Genomic DNA, 22,966 nt, shown 5'->3' with positions numbered 1-22,966 from the left:
AGGCAGGGCGAACAGGCCCCCATTAACATCGACGTGGCTGTAGCATACCAAGACAGTACCAAGACATACCAAGACAGTCGTGAAGAGGGCACAACAACACATTTTCCCCTTAGGAGATTGAAAACATTTGGCATGGGTCCCGAGATCCTCAAAACGTTCTACAGCTGCACCATCGAGAGCATCCTGACCGGTTGCATCACTGCCTGGTGTAACCGATGTGAAATGGCTAGTTAGTTAGCAGTGTGCGCGCTAATAGCGTTTCAATCGGTGACGTCACTCGCTCTGAGACCTGAAGTGATTGTTCCCCTTGCGTTGCAAGGGCCGCGGCTTTTGTGGCACGAGGGGTAACGATGCTTCGTGGGTGTCAGTTGTTGATGTGTGCAAGGGTCCCTGGTTCGAGCCCAGGTTGGGGCGAAGAGAGGGACGGAACCTACACTGTTACACTGGTATGGCAACTGCTCGCCATCTGACCGTAAGGCGCTACAGAGGGTAGTGCGTACGGCCCAGTACATCACTGGGGCCAAGCTTCCTACCATCCAGGACCTATTCAAATTTACTAGGTGGTGTCAGAGGAAGGCCCAAAAAATTGTCAAAGGCTCCAGCCACCCAAGTCATAGACTGTTCTCTCTGCTAACACACGGCAAGCGGTACCGGAGTGCCAAGTCTAGGACCAAAAGGCTCCTTAACAGCTTCTACCCCCAAAACTGCAGAACAATTAATAAAATGGCCACCCGGACTATTTAAATTGACCCCCCCCCACTTTGTTTTTACACTGCTTCTGTTTATTATCTATGCATCGTCATTTTACCCAAACCTACATGTACAAAATAACTTGACTAATCTGTACCCCCGCACATTGACTTGTACCGGAACCCCCTGAACAGTTCAAGAAAGAGTTAAGAAAACATTTAATAAATAAACAATAATGAGGCTATATACAGGGGGTTCCGGTACAAGTCAATGTGCGGGGGTACAGATTAGTCAAGTTATTTTGGGGGGGGGGGGTCAATTTAAATAGTCCGGGTGGCCATTGGTTAAGGGCTTGTAAGTAAGCATTTCACTGTAAGGTCTACACATATTCGGAGCATGTGACAAATTAAATTTGATTTGATTTGATGCAGGTAGAGGTAAAAGTGACTAGGCAATCAGGATAGATAATTAACAGATGAGCAGCAGCCAATGTGTGTATTTGTGTGAGTATGTATGTGCATAGAGCCAGTGCAAGAGAGTCAGTGCAAATAAAAAGGGGGTCAATGAAAATTGTCAGGGGAGCCATTGGATTTTTGGGATTCTCATTGCCGGGTTCAACAGTTGAACTAAGCTCATAAGGCATTTATAAGTTATATTCTTAAAGAATCAATGGTTAGAAATGTATAAGTCCAAAAAAGGATATTTCAAACCAGGATTTAAGACGTAACGTAACTACAACTCCCACTATGCACAGGGCCAACACTGCGTTGCCTGGGTTCAGAGGTCAATCGTTACCAACAAAATATGGTCTTCGGCTGGCTGCTCGACTCTTCAAGGAAAGTAAACAAATATTTTTAGCGAAATAACGTCAGTAGACTGCTATCGCGTTAAATTACGACCAGACTGTCTGAAAATGGTCTGAAAATCAAAAGTGCAGGCGTTTGCACTGTTGTCGCTGGTTCTCGAAGACGCCAGTTAGCGCCATAACGTTAGCAAGCTAGCCGTAAAAGCAAGCCAACATCACTGGACTGGCAGCTATCTAGCTACACACCAAGGCTACAGCTATGTTTGTGCAAGAAGAGAAGATATTCGCCGGAAAAATATTAAAAATTCATATTTGTACAATGGAGGGTACGGAGTGGTTGGAAGAAGTTACAGAGGATACCACTATTGAAAAACTCAAAGAGAAGTGCTTGAAACATGTATGTTTGTGTGTTTATTTTCCTGCTTGCTCATTGGTGTTTGCCCGGGGTGAAATTGTAGCTGTTTGCAGGCCCAGTTGAAATTGTCAGTGGTTCTGTATTTATAGTAACTGGGTAGACACTGCTATTTATAATTTAGCAAGTTGGCTCGCAAGCTGTCTAGCCTCTAAACCTGCAAACTAGGCACAATGCTCCTAGTGTAATGCAGAAATAATTGGTACCTTTCGAAATTAATGTTGCTATTGATGTAGGTCTAGGTCTATCTACCCTATACATTACCAATTACAAACTGCTTATGACACTGTAGCTATTATTTTACCAGGGTAAAAGTACTGGTACTTGTTCCTGCCTGTGGGATAATGTTGGGTTTTAATTGTTTTTCAGTATGTACATGGAAGTCTTGAAGACCCCAAAACACTCACACACCACAAACTTGTCCATGCTGCCACAGAGAGGATCCTCATGGAAACAAAAACAGTTTCAGATGAAAATTTAAAAGATAAAGGTAATCGTATGTATGTCACAAAGTTGTCTCAATGTTTCCAATTTCACCACAAACATTTTAGTGATTGTTATTTGTTTATTTGGCTCCCTATTAGCTTTTGCAGAAGCAGCAGCTACTGTTCCTGGGGTCCACACACATGACAAGCAACAAAACACTGATACACTGATAGACAAGGACAGTCACACAAAGTTAAAATATAACGATATACAATCAATACAACAACAAAAATTGTGCTAGAAAGTTAGTGATTCCTTCGGTTTTAGATGTTCTTCTACTGATAAAGAAGAGACCACCGCCACCCCCTCCGAAAATGGCGGATATATCTGCAGAGGAAAAGGTAAAACTGATTTATTTACTCTCGTTTAATTGTATTGGGTTTGTGGGTTATCTAACTCAGTGCAGAAACTAAATAGGCACTGATCATCAGACTGAAATGTTTAATGGATTGCTAATATGGATAGAACCATGGACAAGTAATTCAACAAACTTCTTACATCTATTTGTACTGTCTGGGATTATTGTCCGTGTGTGATTTCCTCCCTGTCTGTCAGAAGAAGCAAGATAACAAGGCTCCAGATAAGGAAGCTATCCTGAAGGCCACCGCTGGCCTGTCCACCCGCCACACTGACCGCACTGTCACCCAGCACAACATCAGAGATGTATGTACAGTAGGATTGAACACCATTGTAAATAACCTGGTCGAATGCATGGTTCAAAGCACTGGAGGAGTGTTCCACTGACTATTGTACTGAAATTCAACTAGTCCTGAATTTCATGGGTCTGCACAATATTCAGAAGCAGGTTAAAATGAGTGAAGTTTGTCATATTAAGCCTGTTTTAAATTTCTGATGCTAAGATTTAATGTTTATGTAACCCTTTATTTAATTAGGAAATCCCATTGAGGTCAGAAGACCTCATTCCCACAGGAGACCTGGCAAGTTGATAATGCTCTCAATGTTATGCCATGAACCTCAGTCCAAAAAATAGAGTATTAATTATTGTTTATGTGTGCATGTGTGTACATTTTCCTTCAGTTTCAGACGGAGCTTAGGAAAATCCTTGTCTCTCTCATTGAAGTGGCCCAGAAGCTTCTCGCCTTGAATCCTGATGCTGTGGAGCTCTTCAAAAAGGCCAATGGTACAACATGCAGACGCTGTTACACTCCACGCCTTCACAACTGCCTTGGCTGACTGATTAGGGAATATATATATATATATATATATCTATCACACACACACACAGTTGAAGTCGGAAGTTTACAAATACTAAGGTTTGAGTCATTAAAACTCGTTTTTCAACCAATCCACAAATTTATTGTGAACAAACTATAGTTTTGGCAAGTCAGTTAGGACATCTGCTTCGTGCATGACACAATAAATTTTTCCAACAATTATTTACAGACACAATATTTCACTTATAATTCACTGTATCACAATTCCAGTGGGTCAGAAGTTTACATACACTAAGTTGACTGTGCCTTTAAACAGCTTGGACAATTCCAGAAAATGATGTCATGGCTTTAGATGCTTCTGATAGGCTAATTGACATCATTTGAGTCAATTGTAGGTGTACCTGTGGATGTATTTCAAGGCCTACCTTCAAACTCAGTGCCTCTTTCCTTGACATCATGGGAAAATCAAAAGAAATCAGCCAAGACCTCAGAAAAAAAGTCTGGTTCATTCTTGGGAGCAATTTCCAAACGCCTGAAGGTACCGCGTTCATCTGTACAAACAATAGTACGCCAGTATAAACACCATGGGACCACGCAGCCGTCATACCGCTCAGGAAGGAGACGCGTTCTGTCTCCTAGAGATGAACGTACTTTGGTGCGAGAAGTGCAAATCAATCCCAGAACAACAGCAAAGGACCTTGTGAAGATGCTGGAGGAAACGGGTACAAAAGTATCTATATCCACAGTAAAACGAGTCCTATATCGACATAACCTGAAAGGCCGCTCAGCAAGGAAGAAGCCACCGCTCCAAAACCGCCATAAAAAAGCCAGACTATGGTTTGCAACTGCACATGGGGACCAAGATCGTACTTTTTGGAGAAATGTCCTCTGGTCTGATGAAACAAAAATAGAACTGTTTGACCATAATGACAATCGTTATGTTTGGAGGGAAAAGGGGGATGCTTGCAAGCCGAAGAACACCATCCCAACCGTGAAGCACGGGGGTGGTAGCATCATGTTGTGGGGGTGCTTTGCTGCAGGAGGGACTGGTGTACTTCACAAAATAGGTGGCATCATGAGGAAGACATCTCAAGACATCAGTCAGGAAGTTAAAGCTTGGTTGCAAATGGGTCTTCCAAATGGACAATGACCCCAAGCATACTTCCAAAGTTGTCAAAATGGCTTAAGGACAACAAAGTCAAGGTATTGGAGTGGCCATCACAAAGCCCTGAAAAAGTGTGTGCGAGCAAGGATGCTTACAAACCTGACTCAGTTACACCAGCTCTGTCAGGAGGAATGGGCCAAAATTCACCCAATTAATTGTGGGAAGCTTGTGGAAGGCTCTCTGAAACGTTTGACCCAAGTTAAACAATTTAAAGGCAATGCTGCCAAATACTAATTGAGTGTGTGTAAACTTCTTACCCACTGGGAATGTGATGAAAGAAATAAAAGCTGAAATAAATAATTATCTCTACTATTATTCTGACATTTTCACATTCTTAAAATAAAGTGGTGATCCTAACTGACCTAAGACAGGGAATTTTTACTAGGATTAAATATCAGGAATTGTGAAACTGAGGTCTATGTAAACTTCTGACTTAAACTGTGTGCGCATACATACATACATACATACATACACACACACACACACACACACACACGGGTGTGTATTACATGACCAAAAGTATGTGGACACCTGCTCGTTGAACATCATCTTTCAAAATCATGGTCATTAATATGGAGTTGCCCCCCCCCTTTGCTTCTATAACAGTCTCCATGCTTCTGGCAAGGTTTTCCACTGGATGTTGCAACATTGCTGCTGGGACTTTCTCCATTCAGCCGCAAGAGCGTTCGTGAGGTCAGGCGCTGATGTTGGGTGATTATGCCTGGCTCGCATTCAGCGTTCCAATTCATCCCAAATGTTTTCAATGGAGTTAAGGTCAGGGCTCTGTGCAGGCCAGTCAGGTTCTTCCACACTGATCTCAACAAATCATTTCTTTATGGACCTTGCTTTGTGCACGGGGGCGTTGTCATGCTTAAACAGGAAAGGGCCTTCCCCAACCTGTTGCCACAAAGTTGGAAGCACAGAATCGTCTAGAATGTCATTGTATGCTGTAGCGTTAAGATTTCCCTTCACTGGAACTAAGGGGCCTAGCCAAACCATGAAAAACAGCCCCAGACCATTATTCCTCCTCCACTAAACTTTACAGTTGGCACTATGCATCGGGGCAAGTAGCGTTCTCCTGGCATCCGCCAAACCCAGATTCATCCGTCGAACTGCCAGATGTTGAAGCGTGATTCATCACTCCAGAGAACGTGTTTCCACTGCTTCAGAGTACAATGGCGTACACCAATCCAGCCGGTGGTTGGCATTGCGCATGGTGATCTTAGGCTTGTGTGCGGCTGCTCGGCCATGGAAACACATTTCATGAAGCTTCCTATGAACAGTTATTGTGCTGACGTTGTTTCCAGAGGCAGTTTGGAACTCTGTAGTGAGTGTTGCAACCGAGAACATGATTTTTCTCAGTATGCGCTTCAGCACTCTGCGGTCCTGTTCTGTGAGCTTGGGTGGCCTACCGCTTCGCGGCTGAGCCATTGCTGCTCATAAATGTTTCCACTTCACAATAACAGCGCTTACAGTTGACTGGGGCAGCTCTAGCAGGGCAGAAATTTGAGGAACTGACTTGTTGGAAAGGTGGAACCCTATGACGGTGCCACGTTGAAAGTCACTGAGCTCTTCATTAAAACCATTCTCCTGCCAATGTTTGTCAATGGAGATTGCATGGCTGTGTGCTCGATGTTATACACCTGTCAGCAACGGGTGTGGCTGAAATAGCCGAATCCACTAATTTTGAAGGGGTGTTCACATACTTTTGTATATAAAGAGTATATATTGTTACTTTTGAATGACACTAACGAAGGCTGAAACATTTGTCTGTCTACCTACCCCCAAATTAAATAAATACTAAAAAGAAAACTTGAATCTCCTTTTTGAGTGCGGACCAGCTACACAATTTTGGAATACTGACCGAGGCTATTCATGAGTGACGAAACTGTATTATACTATTATTCCAGTTCACTAACAATGTGTGTCTGTGTGTGATTGTCAGCCATGCTGGATGAGGATGATGAGGACCGGGTGGATGAGACGGCCCTTCAGCAGCTGACTGAGATGGGTTTCCCTGAGAGCAGAGCCATCAAAGCTCTCAGACTCAATCAGTGAGTCACAATCAATTATACTTAGTAGCAGCAGGAGTCAGACTCTACATCAGAATCACTGACACAACGAGTGTAGTCTTACGTCCATGCTACTGGTCAGTGGTCATCAGTGAAGTGTATACAGATTCACCAGTTGTTTGAATCACAAGAGAGCCATATCTGAACTGAAGAGTGTGAAACGACAGTTTTAACCATGCCCCTCCTTCACTGCCTCGATCCTGCAGCATGTCAGTGACCCAGGCCATGGAGTGGCTGATTGAGCACGTAGATGACCCCACGGTGGACACCCCCCTGCCTGGCCAGGACACCCCAGGAGCAGTAGGGGCCACAGCACCCCCCCTGGTCCATTCTATCTCGGCCTCCGCCTTCCGTCCCAGCCTCCTCTGCACCCTCTCCCAGACCAGCACAGACGACGCTGCCACCGGAGCCAGGCAGGACGAGCTTACTGAGATCTTCAAGAGAATCCGAAGGAAAAGAGAGTTCAGGCCCGACTCACGGGTGAGTGTCACTGTGGGTCCCAATGGCCTGGCCTGGGATGTACCAAGCTAATACTGATGCATGTAGCTAGCTTACACACAGTGTTTGTAATGTGATGCCGTTCAGTTATGGACTCGGTTGCTGAATGCCACCTGTGTTGTGATTATTGGACTCATTGTGTGATAAAACTCTATTGATCATATTGTTACAAAAGCTTGATAGAATAATGACATGTCTTGTGGAATGAAAGTATTGACTATATAAACTGTTAACTCACACAGATGAATGAGTAGACTCTTTGCTGTCTAACTCTGCAGGCAGTCATTGCTTTAATGGAGATGGGTTTCGATGAGAAGGAGGTGGTCGATGCTCTGAGAGTCAACAACAACCAACAGGATGCTGCGGTAAGTTTATAGGGATACTTCCCCTGAGTCGGATGAACTCGTGGATACCATTTTTATGTCTGTCCAGTATGAAGGAAGTTGGAGTTTCGAGAGCCAATGCTAACTACCATTAGCGCAATGCCTGGAAGTATAGGTATCTGCTAGCATGAAGTATATGACACTTAGGTCTTTCAGGAGCACTCTGTATCTTCTATCTATATGATGCATTTGTCTTGTATTCAATGAGACATTCTATATGCAGAAAAAATTAATTTATACAAGAGGAAGGAATGATTTAACTGCTTTTCATACCCTTTGGCCATGTTGTCATTGGGATCGAGACCTGATTCTCTATTGACCATCCTAGTTTCAGAGAAGTTGACTAACTGATCTAAACATCTTGTTGTCCCTCTGTGTGAGTAAGTGTTTGCTGATTGGTTAACGTGTTTGCGGAGTGAGTGGCTGCTGATTGGTTAACGTGTTGTCATCCTGCAGTGTGAGTGGCTGCTTGGGGACAGGAAGCCGTCTCCAGAGGACCTGGATAAGGGCATCGACACCAACAGTCCTCTGTTCCAGGCCATCCTGGAGAACCCCGTGGTCCAGCTGGGCCTCACCAACCCCAAAACACTGCTGGGTAGGAATGACAGCTGTTACACACAAACACAAGTGGCTTTTTAATGTGTGTTAGCATTTGATTATGTTTTCTGTTGTGTGTACTGTAGGGTCACACAGCAGGTTAGCCTCTAAAACCCTTGTTGGCTTTATGCAGCGTTTGAGGACATGTTGGAGAACCCTCTGAACAGCACCCAGTGGATGAACGACCCTGAGACTGGGCCTGTCATGCTGCAGATCTCCAGAATCTTCCAGACACTCAACCGCACGTAGACACTGCACAAACCGTGTGCGTGTTTGTGTGAGCGTGTGTGTGTGTGTGTGTGTGTAGGTGAGCGTGTGTGTGTGTGTGCGCACGGCTGTGACGAGTATTGTTTTTGCCTTGAAAAGTCAAAGCCGGAGAAGATGTGTAAGAGTTTAGAAGACGGAGATGTGACAGATATATCTATTTATACCACAGAAAATAGAACAATGTTAACATGAACATGATTATAAAAATTGTTGTTTTTTACATTTTAATAAGAACAATTTATCGTTAAGACCTACATGATTTATTTAAAATAATTTATCCATGTACAGAAAAAATGACCATCAGGCATCAAAACAATGTTTACACTTTAAAATCAGCTTTTGTATGTTTTGCGATATTTAAATATCAATTACAGTTTCATTTGTTTCCTTAAATTGCTACATTTCATCAAAGGCGAATGACTTCAGGGCAAGCAGTCCGTGTCATTTGGTTGAAGACAGGTCTGCATGTGAACATGCACCCTAACAGTTGTGTGTCGAGGGAACCAGGATTCACTACTAGCCAGGGGTGTATTCAAAAGGTTGAAACTTTCAGAATGTTGCATATGGTCCCGTGTGGCACCATCTGCAACATTCCCACAGGGTAACAGTATGAACATGTATGCCCTCACTACTGTAAGTCCCTCTGGATAAGAGCGTCTAATAAATGACTTAAAGGTAGATAGAAATTTAACATATAGAACTGACATGATGGATTCTCTCTGATAAAGAAGAATGTATGTTCTAAATGATCTATTTCTATCTGAATGTTTTGTTCCTGTTCACCTTTCTGAATGATTAAGCCCCAGGTGATGTTAGAGGTCAACGGTTGTGCTTATCACCGTCAGTAGAGGTACAGGGGTGTATTCAGTAGTAAGCAAACGCAAGCAAATGGATTGAAACAGGAAAGGGCCTATCTGAATTTGTCCAATAGAAATTCTCATTTTCATTGTAAAATGTTTTACTACACTGGCACTAATGAATGCACCCCAGGTGGATGTGGGTGGTCAGACACTTTACCTCTCACTCTGTTCAACCTTGGGAACCTACCTGCTGGGAGTCACTACTCAGATGTGGAAAAGTAAAGGACATTTTCTTTGTGCTTCTCCCAAATATTTATTTAACTGCTACATTTTTTTGTTGCCTATTTTAGCAAAGTGTAGTATTATAAGCTGTCTTTTTAGTGTCTGTGAAGTCAAGTCTGTGTAAAAGTGGTCTTTGGTCCTGCTTTATCTCGAGACCTATGTATAAATTCTCAATGTGCTCTGATTCTGCGCCTGTTCTCAATACTCTTACCACAGCTCACTGCAGCAGGCAAAATATTACTCCTGGAACTCCTGAGAAATACATTTTCTGCCAATGAGTGGTATGGTTGGCCTGAGTGCCAGTCTGTTTGTGCTATCATGCCAACTCATTGTCACAGATTGTGTCAAACCATATTTGGCTTGACAATGAGCAATGGCGCTGACAAGAGCAACAACAGATCTGGGACCAGAATACAGTATGATAGGTTTCAGGGGAAATTGAGGCTTGATCCACGAACATCACATAAATGATTCAAAGGTAATTGTTTGAGTGATGTGAAGGTGTATCATTCCTTCCTGCAATGAAGCAAACTAGGTATCAACATGTAAGCCAATGCATTGAAGAATTTTACATGCAGTGGTATACTGAGCTCAGTAAAACTGCTAGTCTAGTGGTGGGCCGTTGTACTTTTGAGAGCAAAGTAGATGTGAGCTGTTTAACCAAAACATGAACTTATTATTGACTGTGAGAGGACTTGCCTTGTCACCAGACAGACCAGTTCAAACTATAATAATACAGTAACTTGTTGTGCAATAGCTAGAATCTATAGATGGACTTGAGTTTTGTAGACCTGTTAGAATACATATTTGATTGTAGTGTTAGGAATGTGTGAAATGCAATGGGTTAGTGAGGCTGTATGTTTATTCTATATCCTTTGACAGTAATTTATAATAACAATAAGTGACTTCCCAGAAACACTAGTACTGCTTTTGTTACATATGATTCAATTTGACTGATTTATGGGGCTCTTAGTATGCTTCCCAAATGCACCACGTTCCCTAAATAATGCACTAGTATTGACCAGAGCCCTATGGGTCCTGGTCAAAAGTAGTGCACTATTAGGGATTAAGGTGCCATTTGGGACGAAGACTTTGTTTTCATTGTGAATTTCATCTAAAACAAGAACATGAAGGATGCATGGTGTGTTTTGCCAAGCTTTGAGTGTTTTATTCAATATTTGAATTGTAGTGTTGTGACTTTGCTCAGGGAGGCTGTTTTTTTCTAGCTATGTCACCATGAGGCAAATCTCTACTCCTGTTGTGCAAAAACTTGACTTAAGGCTTTAACTGATCCATGAAAACCTGGCTTATTGAACAGAGCGTCACTAAGTATGGTTTGGTAAAATGCAATATTTGACAATTATTTAAATGTTTTTTAATGGAGAAGTATTTGCTTGATTTGTGTTTATTTATATTTTAGCCAAACTAGTTACTTGATCTTATTAATATTACATTTTAGAGAATCTGAAATTTGCACTTCAAGTTATTGAATTACAATTTCTTTATAAAATAGATCTATACACATTTTCAGAAAATACGTTTTTCACTAGCAGGTCACGGATCTGTCGAGCAATGTAGCATTTTTGAATGTTCAAAGCATTTGTATAGATGGAGGAGGAGACTACATTGGCAGCCTTTCTGTATACAGGTCCAGGATGCTGTGGCAAAGTTTTCTATCATGGCAAGTGTTATTTGTTTTAACAACATGGACCGTTTTTGGTTTTTCATAGTAATCCAATATCAAATCATGTATTTCCCAACTGTAGAGACTGAATGGTAGAAGACTCTAGGTACAAACTTCAGCCATCAGGAGCTGAAAGGCTAGATTGGTCTTTGATCAGTGCTTAAGGGGTATTTTTAGTGTGTGAGAGTCATCTTGGCAGTTGGATTGTTTGTACTGGGTTTCCATACTATACTGTCCGGTATTAACAACCTATGCAATATACTCTCTCATTCTGTTAAACCGACTAGCCTCGCCCTCGGGGCTACTGTCATTCAAATCACCATTACATTAAAAGCATTTCTGTTGCTGTTTTCTTTTGAATCCTGTGCTTTGTTTACCTGAAATGGGGGGAACGTTTAATCTCCCTTAGATAGTGTGGACCTGTTAACGAGAGAGAGAGAGAGAATCATAGGTGCTCAATGCATTTCATACCGACAAGACTGTTTTTTTTCTAGATGTGAAACAATCTATAGCCTGGATGCCATTCTGTTCTGGCATTAGCCAGCCCAGACTATGCTGCAGGTTATCTAATGTTGAAACATATTGACATTTTTACTATGGCACCACTAATAGCATTTATTAAGCAAAGTATCTGACATCACTGTCCTGTGCTGCTTAATGTGTCTTCACTAAAGCAGTGTTCTCAGGTTGCATGTTGTGTGCAGTACTGACACCTGACAGTTCTGTTGATTAGGGAACAGCACTGACACCTGATAGTTCTGTTGATTAAGTAAAAGCACTCAAACACCACTGTTCTGTTGTCTATTGATTAGGTAACAGCACTGGCACCTGACCGTTCTGTTGATTGGATAACAGCACTGACACCTGACAAGTAGCACAGGTACTTGGTATATGGTATTTGTCTGGTCATTAACTTACTCCTCTCAGTTTGCCCAACTCTTGTCTTGCAGTTGGTCCCAATATGCTCCCTACACCCTTGGTCCTAACCAGTACGTGGATCTGACCTGAGCATGTTTGCAGATACGTAAGGAGTAGGCAATATGGTGGGAGCTCCACCACTACTACACTGGTTATGCCTGTCCAGACCGTTTCAGATCTGCAAGCATCAAAGGTTAGGGCAATCAGCAGTTGCTACATCCATTTTTGGACTTAGAAGTTGATATGTACCCATTGATTCTTGAATAATATAATTCATAAATGCCTCATGAGCTTAGATTAACTGTCATACCCCATCAGAACCAAAATATAAGCTTGTTTTACACCAGTGTTTGTAAACAATGAACATTTAAACAAACACTATATAGCCTCAAAACGTTGTTAAAACTATGATTTTGATATCATGTATGATCAGTCCTTAAATTTCTCCAGCCCCATCCCTCAGCTTTTTACCTGAACCAGCAGTGGGGAGGCCACTTTGTTATTGTGTCTACTGCTGATCGCAGCTTTAAGGCTAAGTTCAATGAACGTAGCCTTAAGATGCTTTTGGGAAACCGGGACCTGATCTAGTTTCTCACTCCAGGTCATATTCATGTGAATAGCACTTCTCACCTGTGGAAAATGTGAAAAGCTTTGTAACATCACTTCTCAAATGTAGTACCAATTAAAGGCTTTTGAATTTAACTGATGTGAGAGAGGTCAAATGTTGTGTTTCATTGTCTTCTGAAATACAACAGCATCTTTACAGTTCCTTTCCATCCTGTCAAGGAAGGAGGCTACTTGAGTCCATTTCGGATAGATGCTACTGTTCCATAAGGTGCTGTGACCTTGCTTTGTTGGACTGGGTGGCTTGAAGCCTGAACAGCCTAGCAGTTAGTGTCTGAGTGAATCGGAGACTACTTACTTTACAATCCTGCCCACCAGTTCAGGTGTGACTCACTCTCAGAAAGCACCACTAGAGGACACTATTGGTTAATGGTTCAGCATTATACAACACAGGGCTCATGTTGACAAAGAAAAAGTTAGAACAACATATTTTCTCCACCACGTTTCATGCGTTTTGGTTTGAAGGCACCAGCAAGACCAATGCAGTGTGTTTATTGTCTCTCTGTGTTGCTGGAGAGACAGTGCTGCTGAGGGTTGAGCTACACCGCGAAGGAGGGTGTACTGTGCTGCTGGAGAGACGGTGTTGATGAGGGTTCAGCTACATCACTAAGGAGGGGGTGCTGTGCTGCTGGAGAGACGGTGTTGAGGGTTCAGCTACGTCACTAAGGAGGGGGTGCTGTGCTGCTGGAGAGACGGTGTTGATGAGGGTTCAGCTACATCACTAAGGAGGGGGTGCTGTGCTGCTGGAGAGACGGTGTTGATGAGGGTTCAGCTACATCACTAAGGAGGGGGTGCTGTGCTGCTGGAGAGACGGTGTTGATGAGGGTTCAGCTACATCACTAAGGAGGGGGTGCTGTGCTGCTGGAGAGATGGTGTTGATGAGGGTTCAGCTACATCACTAAGGAGGGGGTGCTGTGCTGCTGGAGAGACGGTGTTGATGAGGGTTCAGCTACATCACTAAGGAGGGGGTGCTGTGCTGCTGGAGAGACGGTGTTGATGAGGGTTCAGCTACATCACTAAGGAGGGGGTGCTGTGCTGCTGGAGAGACGGTGTTGATGAGGGTTCAGCTACATCACTAAGGAGGAGGTGCTGTGCTGCTGGAGAGACGGTGTTGATGAGGGTTCAGCTACATCACTAAGGAGGGGGTGCTGTGCTGCTGGAGAGACGGTGTTGATGAGGGTTCAGCTACACTAAGGAGGGGGTGCTGTGCTGCTGGAGAGACGGTGTTGATGAGGGTTCAGCTACATCACTAAGGAGGAGGTGCTGTGCTGCTGGAGAGACGGTGTTGATGAGGGTTCAGCTACATCACTAAGGAGGGGTGCTGTGCTGCTGTGGAGCCAATCAGCTGGGCGGTGGAGATTGAGAGTTGTTGCCTGTGATTCTTGGAGAAGATAAACTCACCTGCAACATACAGGTACGCCTGGCCTGATACAGATAGAAACGCATTCATGACATGACCTGTGTGTGAGAGAGAAGCAGTCATTTGGTGTCATCGTCCGGCCCCTGAAAGCCTTCTTGTTATTCCACAGCGTCCCTCCCAATACCACGGTCCCTCCCATCCCTCCTGTCCCTGCCACCGTCCCTCCCATCCCTCCCGTCCCTGTCACTGTCCCTCCCATCCCTCCTGTCCCTGCCCCTGTCCCTCCCACCCCTCCCGTCCCTGCCCCTGTCCCTCCCGTCCCTCCTGTCCCTGCCACTGTCCTTCCTGCACCTGGTGTTTCCTCCAGGCAGTGTCATGTTTTCAAACTGTTTGCCAAACACTTTACTATCATCAGCCAATCAGCATTGCTGCAGTGATGATAATGTAACTACTGTAGCTGCATTTCTCCAGTGCCATGACCAGCTAATCTGTTTTTATCAGTATGGTTTCTATTTTTTCTAAAAAGTTCTCTAATCTGATTATTGTTGCTGGTGTCATGATGACTGAACATGTGGTATCCAACCCCACCTTTCTGAAACAACCTCTGCAGATCGTTATCCTTCATAAACTGATCTACAGAGTTCGAAGAACATTTCAGCCAGATTTTCACTTAAGTTTGAACCACGAAAAGATTTAAGAGCTTGTTTATTGGGCCTATCCTGTTTACGTGAACAGAAGGCTCTGGGCCTAAATACATTTAAACCAGTTGCAACTAGTTTCGAGATATGGAGATTGTGAAAATAAGGAAATATGTGTTAATACTTTTAGTTGTGGCAAACATTCCAAAATGTTTGGCCACAGAACAACATCATTAACACATTTTTATACATTTTCAGTAGATAAAATAAACATGTTTTCACTAATGACCGTAAATGTCCTAGACTGTGGCTATAACTTCGATTAGCTAACACAACGTGCCATTGGAACATAGGAGTGAAAGTTGCTGATAATGGGCCTCTGTACGCCTATGTAGATATTCCATTAAAAAAAAAAAACATTTAATCAGCCGTTTCTGGCTACAATAGCCATTAACAATGTCTACACTTTATTTCTGATCAATTTGATATAATATAAATGGACAAAAAAATTGCTTTTCTTTAAAAAATAAGGACATTTCTAAGTGACCCCAAACTTTTGAACAGTAGTGTGTATATATATACATACAGTGGGGAGAACAAGTATTTGATACACTGCCGATTTTGCAGGTTTTCCTCTACATGTAGAGGTCTGTAATTTTTATCATAGGTACACTTCAACTGTGAGAGACGGAATCTAAAGCAAAAATCCAGTAGTGTATACACTACTGGTCAAAAGTTTTTTAATACCTACTCATTCAAGGGTTTTTCTTTATTTTTACTATTTTCTACATTGTAGAATAATTGTGAAAACATCAAAAGTATGAAATAACACACATGGAATCATGTAGTAACCAAAAAAGTGTTCAACAAATCAAAATATATTTGAGATTTGAGATTCTTCAAATAGCCACCCTTTGCCTTGATGACAGCTTTGCACACTCTTGGCATTCTCTCAACCAGCTTCATGAGGTAGTCACCTGGAATGCATTTCAATTAACAGGTATGCCTTCTTAAAAGTTAATTTGTGGAATTGTTTTCCTTAATGCGCTTGAGCCAATCAGTTGTGTTGTGACAAGGTGGGGGGGGGGGGATACAGAAGATAGCCCTTTTTGGTAAAAGACCAAGTCCATATTATGGTAAGAACCGCTCAAATAAGCAAAGAGAAACGACAGTCCATCATTACTTTAAGACATGAAGGTCAGTCAATCCGGAACATTTCAAGAACTTTGAAAGTTTCTTCAAGTGCAGTCGCAAAAACCATCAAGCACTATGATGAAACTGGCTCTCATGAGGACCGCCACAGGAAAGGAAGACCCAGTTACCTCTGCTGCAGAGGATAAGTTCATTAGAGTTACCAGCCTCAGAAATTGCAGGCCAAATAAATGCTTCAGATTTCAATTAACAGACACATCTCAACATCAACTGTTCAGAGGAGACTGTGTGAATCAGGCCTTCATGGTCAAATTGTTGCAAAGAAACTACTACTAAAGAACACCAATAAGAAGAAGAGACTTGCTTGGGCCAAATAACATGAGTAATGGACATTAGACCGGTGGGAATGTGTCCTTTGGTCTGGAGTCCAAATTGAAGATTTTTGGTTCCAACTGCCGTGTCTTTGTGAGACGGGGTGTGGGTGAACGGATGATCTCCGCATGTGTATTTCCCGCCGTAAAGCATGGAGGAGGAGGTGTTTTGATGTGGGGGTGCTTTGCTGGTGACACTGTCTGTGATTTATTTAGAATTCAAGGCACACTTAACCAGCATGGCTACCACAGCATTCTGCAGCGATACGCCATCCCATTTGGTTTAAGTTTAGTGGGACTATCATTTGTTTTTCAACAGGACAATGACCCACCACACCTCCAGGCTGTGTAAGGGCTATTTTTACCAGGAAGGAGAGTGATGGAGTGCTGCATCAGATGACCTGGCCTCCACAATCCCCTGACCTCAACCAAATTGAGACGGTTTGGGATGAGTCGGACCGCAGGGTGAAGGAAAAGAATCCAACAAGTGCTCAGCATATGTGGGAACTCCTACAAAACTGTTGGAAAAGCATTCCAGTGAATTTGGCTTGCTCCTCAGGAAATGCTGGTGGCCATGACATAAGCCAAATGTGAGTTGGCTTGGGGGTGTGGTTTGATGTGGTTGTTTCTTGTGTGTGTCCTTGCCACCATTAAAGCCTTGTTCACACTGCAGGCCTTAATGCTCAAATCAGTTTTGTTGTTCAAATCCGTCTTGGAATACTGAATGTCCAAACAGCAAGTTACAAGTGACCAAATTGTATTTGTCTGTGTTCAGACAGCAGTCATTTGCTGACATGGCTACGCTAGTTGTCAAAGTAATGACGGGTGTTGGCGGGGTGACGTAGGCTGATTGGTAGTGGTGCTCGTTGTTCCTATCACTCAGAAGTTATGTAGCAATCTAAGGTGACAACAATAGCTTCCATGGACGTTTCCCAGTTGCTTTGAATGATCAAAATCATAGTGTAAGAACACTTTTTAAAGCCTGAAAGGATAAGATTGTCCAACTTTCAAAACAAGTCATTTTTGGCTAGCCACAGCAGTCAACTAGCTAGCTAGGTAACTGTTTAGCTTTCTAGCACATTCACTAATTTGTTTGTAAACAATTATCAAGTTCGTTAGCTACCACATGTCATTGTAAAACTGTCAACAGTGTAGCTAGCAAGCAACAATATATGCCAAATAACAGTCTAAAAATGACTTGAGGGCAAATCAGATTTTATTGTTCAGACACAAAGGGCCAGGAATCATTTTTGTATCTGTATGTAGCTTGAAATGTCCAGTTCCATGTGCTTCTTGGCTGTTGACTGCAGGAAAAAGAACATATTCGAATTGGATATGCTAAAATGTTTTGAATCACTTCAAACTGCCAGTGTGAACAAGGCTCAAGACACACCCATCTGTCAGAACATTTCCCGCAGCTGTTACTCCCCACTCAGTCACAACAAACCAACCTCCTGCAGGTTGAGTTCAATCACTACATGCAGATGTATGGTGAGATGCCGGAGGAATCTTTGAATATGTCAGTGGCCTACAGAGTAATATGAGAAGAATGCAATTGCTGAATTTATGTAGATATTATATGTGTTTTGATAATTTTCAAGTATAGTAACAGGTCCATGTAGAATAAACAACCCTTTACATAATACCACATAAGCTAATCTAATGTGTTGTTCCCCTTTCATTCCCAGCCTAAACAGATACTGTGCCTATCGGCATTTTGTCTGGTGGTAATGTGGCTACGTTGGCAAACATGTAAGAGCGGTCATACCTTCCTGTGTGGTGTCCCGTATAAAACAGGCACCTGATTCTGCACCTGATCCTGGTGCAGAATACACAGGGTTTCTCCCTCCCCATATTAACTGGTACCATTCAATTAAATAATTTAATAAGACAATACAAGTAAAAGTTTTGTCTAGTATATTATGCTGAGTGCCAGGTCTCTCTCAATTCAGAGACAGTATCAGTATCAAGTCCCTCTGTTCGCCTGGTCTTCATCACATCATCTTGCAAGTCTCTATGTGCTGGCTCCATACATGTTTCTGTGAACACATACACACACAGTCGTTGTTCTATTACCAGTGGCAGTTAGGATAGGTAATATCTGACACACAAACAGCTACTAGGTTGAATTTTGAACAGGTCAGGTAAAACTTACCCAATTAAGGTCTCCCCATCAAACGACCGAGGTTCTATTTTTGCCCACTGATAAGAAGAGGAGAGGTGGTTGTGCGCGATGGGCTATGTTGGCTGTAAGGGATTCAGGTTTGAACAGTTGAATCATAAAAGTTTTACGATAGTTTGTGGTTATTGATTCTTGGTTTGAATGTTTAGTTAACAATAGTGAATTTGAACAGGAGGTTAATGTATTCTGACATCATAATCAGTTTCCATTACGTGGAATGATGTCAGGTCAGTAAAGTGGATTGCAGGTTGAGTTTATTTTATTTTACAGGGACAGTGCACATTAATTACAGTTGTGTGTGTCTAATGGCAGGGTAGTCCTATCAAGCACTTTGAGTTTTGTTTGTAGTCAACGTTTGGGTTTCTCAATCGGCGTAGTATAATGATATGTTGTTTTTTTCTGGAAAAAGGAGTGCTTCATTGTCTCTCTTTGGAATGTTTCCTAGAGCCACGATATCTTAAAGGGGTATACACACATGGCATTTTAGAAGTTTTATTTTCTGAGTTTTAATTAAACACGTGAATTCTCTTGATAAAGGAATGTTCTGGGAACCTGAGATACAACATGTAGAAAATGTTTGAGGGTTTTTCTTGAATTTGTCTAATATAGTAAGAAACACTTCTGTGAAGGGGTTGTTATTTCTTTTGACCTCTATCATGGCTCTCCTGTGTGGTCTGATCAGCCTCATAGGATGGCCATTTGGATAATGAAGAAAACGGGTCATTTGTAATACTGATTTTAAGGTGATTTGTGTAATTGATAATTATGATGGAGTTTAAAGTTTTGACATATTTGTAAGTTTAACAAATAAGAAGAAAATAACATAATTCTCTTAACAGAGAGTGACAACCTGAGGGAAAACAATGAAAAATTGCCTAAAAAGAAACCGCTTTGTTAAGAGCAGGTGTTGGAGCAGACATGGTTCCTGCATGCGGAGCTGCTATGGAAATAGTTGGAGGACCAGTTGGTGCAGCAGTAGGAGCTGCAGTAGGATCTGCAGTAGGAACTGCAGTAGGATCTGCAGAAGGAGCAGCAGTAGGAGCTGCAGTAGGATCTGCAGTAGGAACTGCAGTAGGATCTGCAGAAGGAGCAGCAGTAGGAGCTGCAGTAGGATCTGCAGTAGGATCTGCAGAAGGAGCTGCAGAAGGAGCAACAGTAGAAGCTACAGTAGGATCTGCAGAAGGAGCTGCAGTAGGATCTGCAGAAGGAGCTGCAGTAGGAGCTGCAGTAGGAGCTGCAGTAGGATCTGCAGAAGGAGCTGCAGTAGGAGCAGCAGTAGGAGCTACGGTAGGATCTGCAGAAGGAGCTGCAGTAGGATATGCAGAAGGAGCTGCAGTAGGAGCTGCAGTAGGAGCTACAGTAGGATCTGCAGAAATATTGCAGAAGGAGCAGCAGTAGGAGCTGCAGTAGGATCTGCAGAAATATTGCAGAAGGAGCAACAGTAGGAGCTGCAATAGGAGCTACAGTAGGATCTGCAGAAGGAGCTGCAGTAGGAGCAGCAGTAGGAGCTACGGTAGGATCTGCAGAAGGAGCTGCAGTAGGATCTGCAGAAGGAGCTGCAGTAGGAGCAGCAGTAGGATCTGCAGTAGGATCTGCAGAAGGAGCTGCAGTAGGATCTGCAGAAGGAGCTGCAGTAGGAGCTGCAGTAGGATCTGCAGAAGGAGCTGCAGTAGGAACTGCAGAAGGAGCTGCAGTAGGAGCTGCAGAAGGAGCTCTGAATGTGTCACGCATGAGCGAAGCTGTGAAAAGTACATGCTTGATGATACAACGAATCTGCTGTGCTATCTATCAGCCTGTTTGTTCCAGTTAAACATCATCCAAGTATAAGAAATTTAATTAAGATTCTATTATGACATATTTCATGTATCGTCAATATGGGGATGATGGCTATTGAATTTATTCAAGGGATGTGGGCTAATACAGTTTGTTGTTGTTGTTTTGGTGCAATAGGCATTGCTAAGCTTTTAGATAGCTATGGGGTTGGTTGTTCTGTTTACATTGTCTGCTGTTCAATAAAGTTTCATGAGATCAATGCAGATTATGTTCCATGTTCATTATGTCAACGCACAACTTATTTTCAAAGTCTTTTGTTGCTTGGGCCTATCATGAGTCGGCCTATCGTGCAACAGGAGCCATGATTGGAGGAAAAGTTGCAGAGATTTTTCACTTCTGGTTGCAGTTCTCTATGGTATCCACTAGATGGTACCAAACCATGTGATAAGAGGTCTTCTTATTGCTGTACACTGTGGGGTAACTGTGGGGTATAGTGTCATCCAGTGGAGGCTGGTAGGAAGAGCTACAGGATGATGGACTCATTGTAATGGCTGGAATGGGATATATGGAACGGTATCAAACAGCTGGAAACCACGTTTGACTCCGTTCCATTGATTCTATTCTAGCCATTACAGTGAAAGGAAAGAGAAAGGGAAATGGGGATACCTAGTCAGTTGTCCAATTGAATGTATTCAACTGAAATGTGTCTTCCGCATTTAACCCAACCCCTCTGAATCAGAGCTGTGCGGGGGGTGAACAGTGGGTTGACTTCATTGCTCAGGGGCAGAACGACAGATTTTTACCTTGTCAGCTCTGGGATTCGATCCAGCAACGCTCTAATTCCATTCCAGCCATTATAATGAGCCCGTACTCCTATAGCTCCTCCCACCAGCCTCCTCTAGTATCATCGTAGCACCTCAGGGTTAGAGGGGAGAGACTAAGGGGACTTGTCTGACCAACATACCATTGAGAGCCCGACTAGCCAAAATCCATAACTGACCCTTACCTTAACCTTAACCCTAATCTAATTTTAACCAATTTGAAAAATGAAATATCGGTTTGCACGTCAGCCACGTCATCTTAGTTTTCCCCAGGTTAGAGAGCTGTCACCATACTTCTCTCCCGAATGATGATTTCACACAAGATCTAAATAAAAATCTTACAAACTTGAAGCAATATACAATGAAAACTGAGATGTGATGTCATATACTTCTTGTATGTGCCACGAGGTGTAAGCTAACTATCATTCAGTTGGATAGTTGATTGCTCAAGGAAACAGAAATTGGAGACAGCCAGGTGAAACTTTATGGAAACTATGTCAGATCATATTTCTTCCTTCTTCCTCCTCACAAACTTCCATTTCAAGTCAAAGGGTCAAATGTCACTTTGAAATACTAGACTATAAATGAATGCTTTCTGTTCATGAAATGTTTCATAGTGAGTATGTTTTATTATAAGTGTGTGACTCAGTCATGATGTTACTCAATCAACCTCATTGTGTACCTTCAGTGATCTCGCCCTGTGGTAATCAGCACATCTTTGTAATTTCATGTGAAAAGCGATTGTGTACGTGCTATTATCACTGTCCTGGGCAATGTCCCAAATGGCACCATTCCATTCCACACCCTATTTAGTTCACTCTACGGCTCTGGTCAAATGTAATGTGCTATATAGGCAGGGATGGGTAGTAATGGATTACATGTAACAGGGATTATGTTTTTTATTTTTTATTATGTGTAATTGGATTACAGTTACATTCTTAAAAACAGCTGATTACATTATGGATTACTTCATCTAATATCAATATTACAATTTGATACGCTTCAGTGATGCTGCTGTTTAGTGCATAGACTTTCTGACATTGTCCCACCTCAGCAAGACTATTGTCTCTAGCTGATGGGCCATCAGAGGCATGGATGGGTTTTTGATTATATTCAGACTGGTTGAATAGGATAGGCTTTCAGAACATTCACACCATGGGTGCAATCATTAGTCCAAACAGTTGCAAACAGCAATTAAAACATGAGTTTCTATTGGACAAATAAAAATAAAACGTTTTGCGGTCAAACAGCAGACAATCTTCTGGACTACATAGAGCTCTCATAAACCTACCTGTGCAGGTCCAGCCTGGTCTCATAGATTAGACGTAACATAGTAAATGTTAATCCGGGACACTCAAATGAGTATGATATGTTATGGTTACATAAGACAGATGGTTACTTATTAAGGCAAAAACGGAAGTAGGGTGGGTGGGTGGTTGGTTGGTTGGGGCGGATAGGTGGGCATGTAACGCGAACATCTAGTAACCTAAAGGTTGTGTGTTTGAATCTCATCACGGACAACTTTAGCATTTTATCTAATCAGCAACTTTGCAACTACTTACTACTTTATAGCTATTTTGCAACTACTTAGCATGTTAGCTAATCCTCCCCACAACAAATTGCAATTGGTAACATATCATACAAATTGTAATTCGTACCATGCAGTATCATGCGAAATGGATGATGGACATCCACATACATAACATATGAAATGTAACATATCATACTAATTGGAGTGTCCCAGATTTACATTTACTATGTTACGTCTACCCCTGAGTCCAGGCTAGCAGATCGGTTCCTCTCGGTCTCCT

At 42.5% G+C, this 22,966-nt stretch overlaps 1 protein-coding gene across 5 annotated transcripts; it reads left to right on the top strand.

The window, feature by feature from the left end:
• Positions 1-1,436: 1,436 nt before the first annotated feature.
• On the top strand, positions 1,437-11,668 carry LOC115200480 (ubiquitin-associated domain-containing protein 1). 5 transcript variants are annotated; one of them, XM_029763579.1, is made up of 11 exons: positions 1,437-1,892; positions 2,277-2,397; positions 2,661-2,734; positions 2,952-3,056; positions 3,287-3,331; positions 3,432-3,534; positions 6,679-6,787; positions 7,012-7,285; positions 7,582-7,668; positions 8,143-8,281; positions 8,417-11,668. In XM_029763579.1, the coding sequence occupies exons 1-11, from the start codon at positions 1,755-1,757 to the stop codon at positions 8,530-8,532; spliced, it is 1,311 nt and encodes a 436-aa protein (XP_029619439.1). In that variant the 5' UTR covers positions 1,437-1,754; the 3' UTR covers positions 8,533-11,668. The 5 variants fall into 5 exon arrangements, with proteins under 5 accessions (XP_029619439.1, XP_029619440.1, XP_029619438.1 ...); XM_029763580.1 differs by having other exon boundaries at positions 2,949-3,056; positions 3,438-3,534; XM_029763578.1 differs by having other exon boundaries at positions 2,949-3,056.
• Positions 11,669-22,966: the final 11,298 nt, after the last annotated feature.

The sequence above is a fragment of the Salmo trutta genome, chromosome 9 (genome assembly GCF_901001165.1).
Source record: "Salmo trutta chromosome 9, fSalTru1.1, whole genome shotgun sequence".
Taxonomy (NCBI): Eukaryota; Metazoa; Chordata; class Actinopteri; order Salmoniformes; family Salmonidae; genus Salmo; species Salmo trutta.
This window is presented reverse-complemented; position numbering and strand designations above follow the sequence as displayed.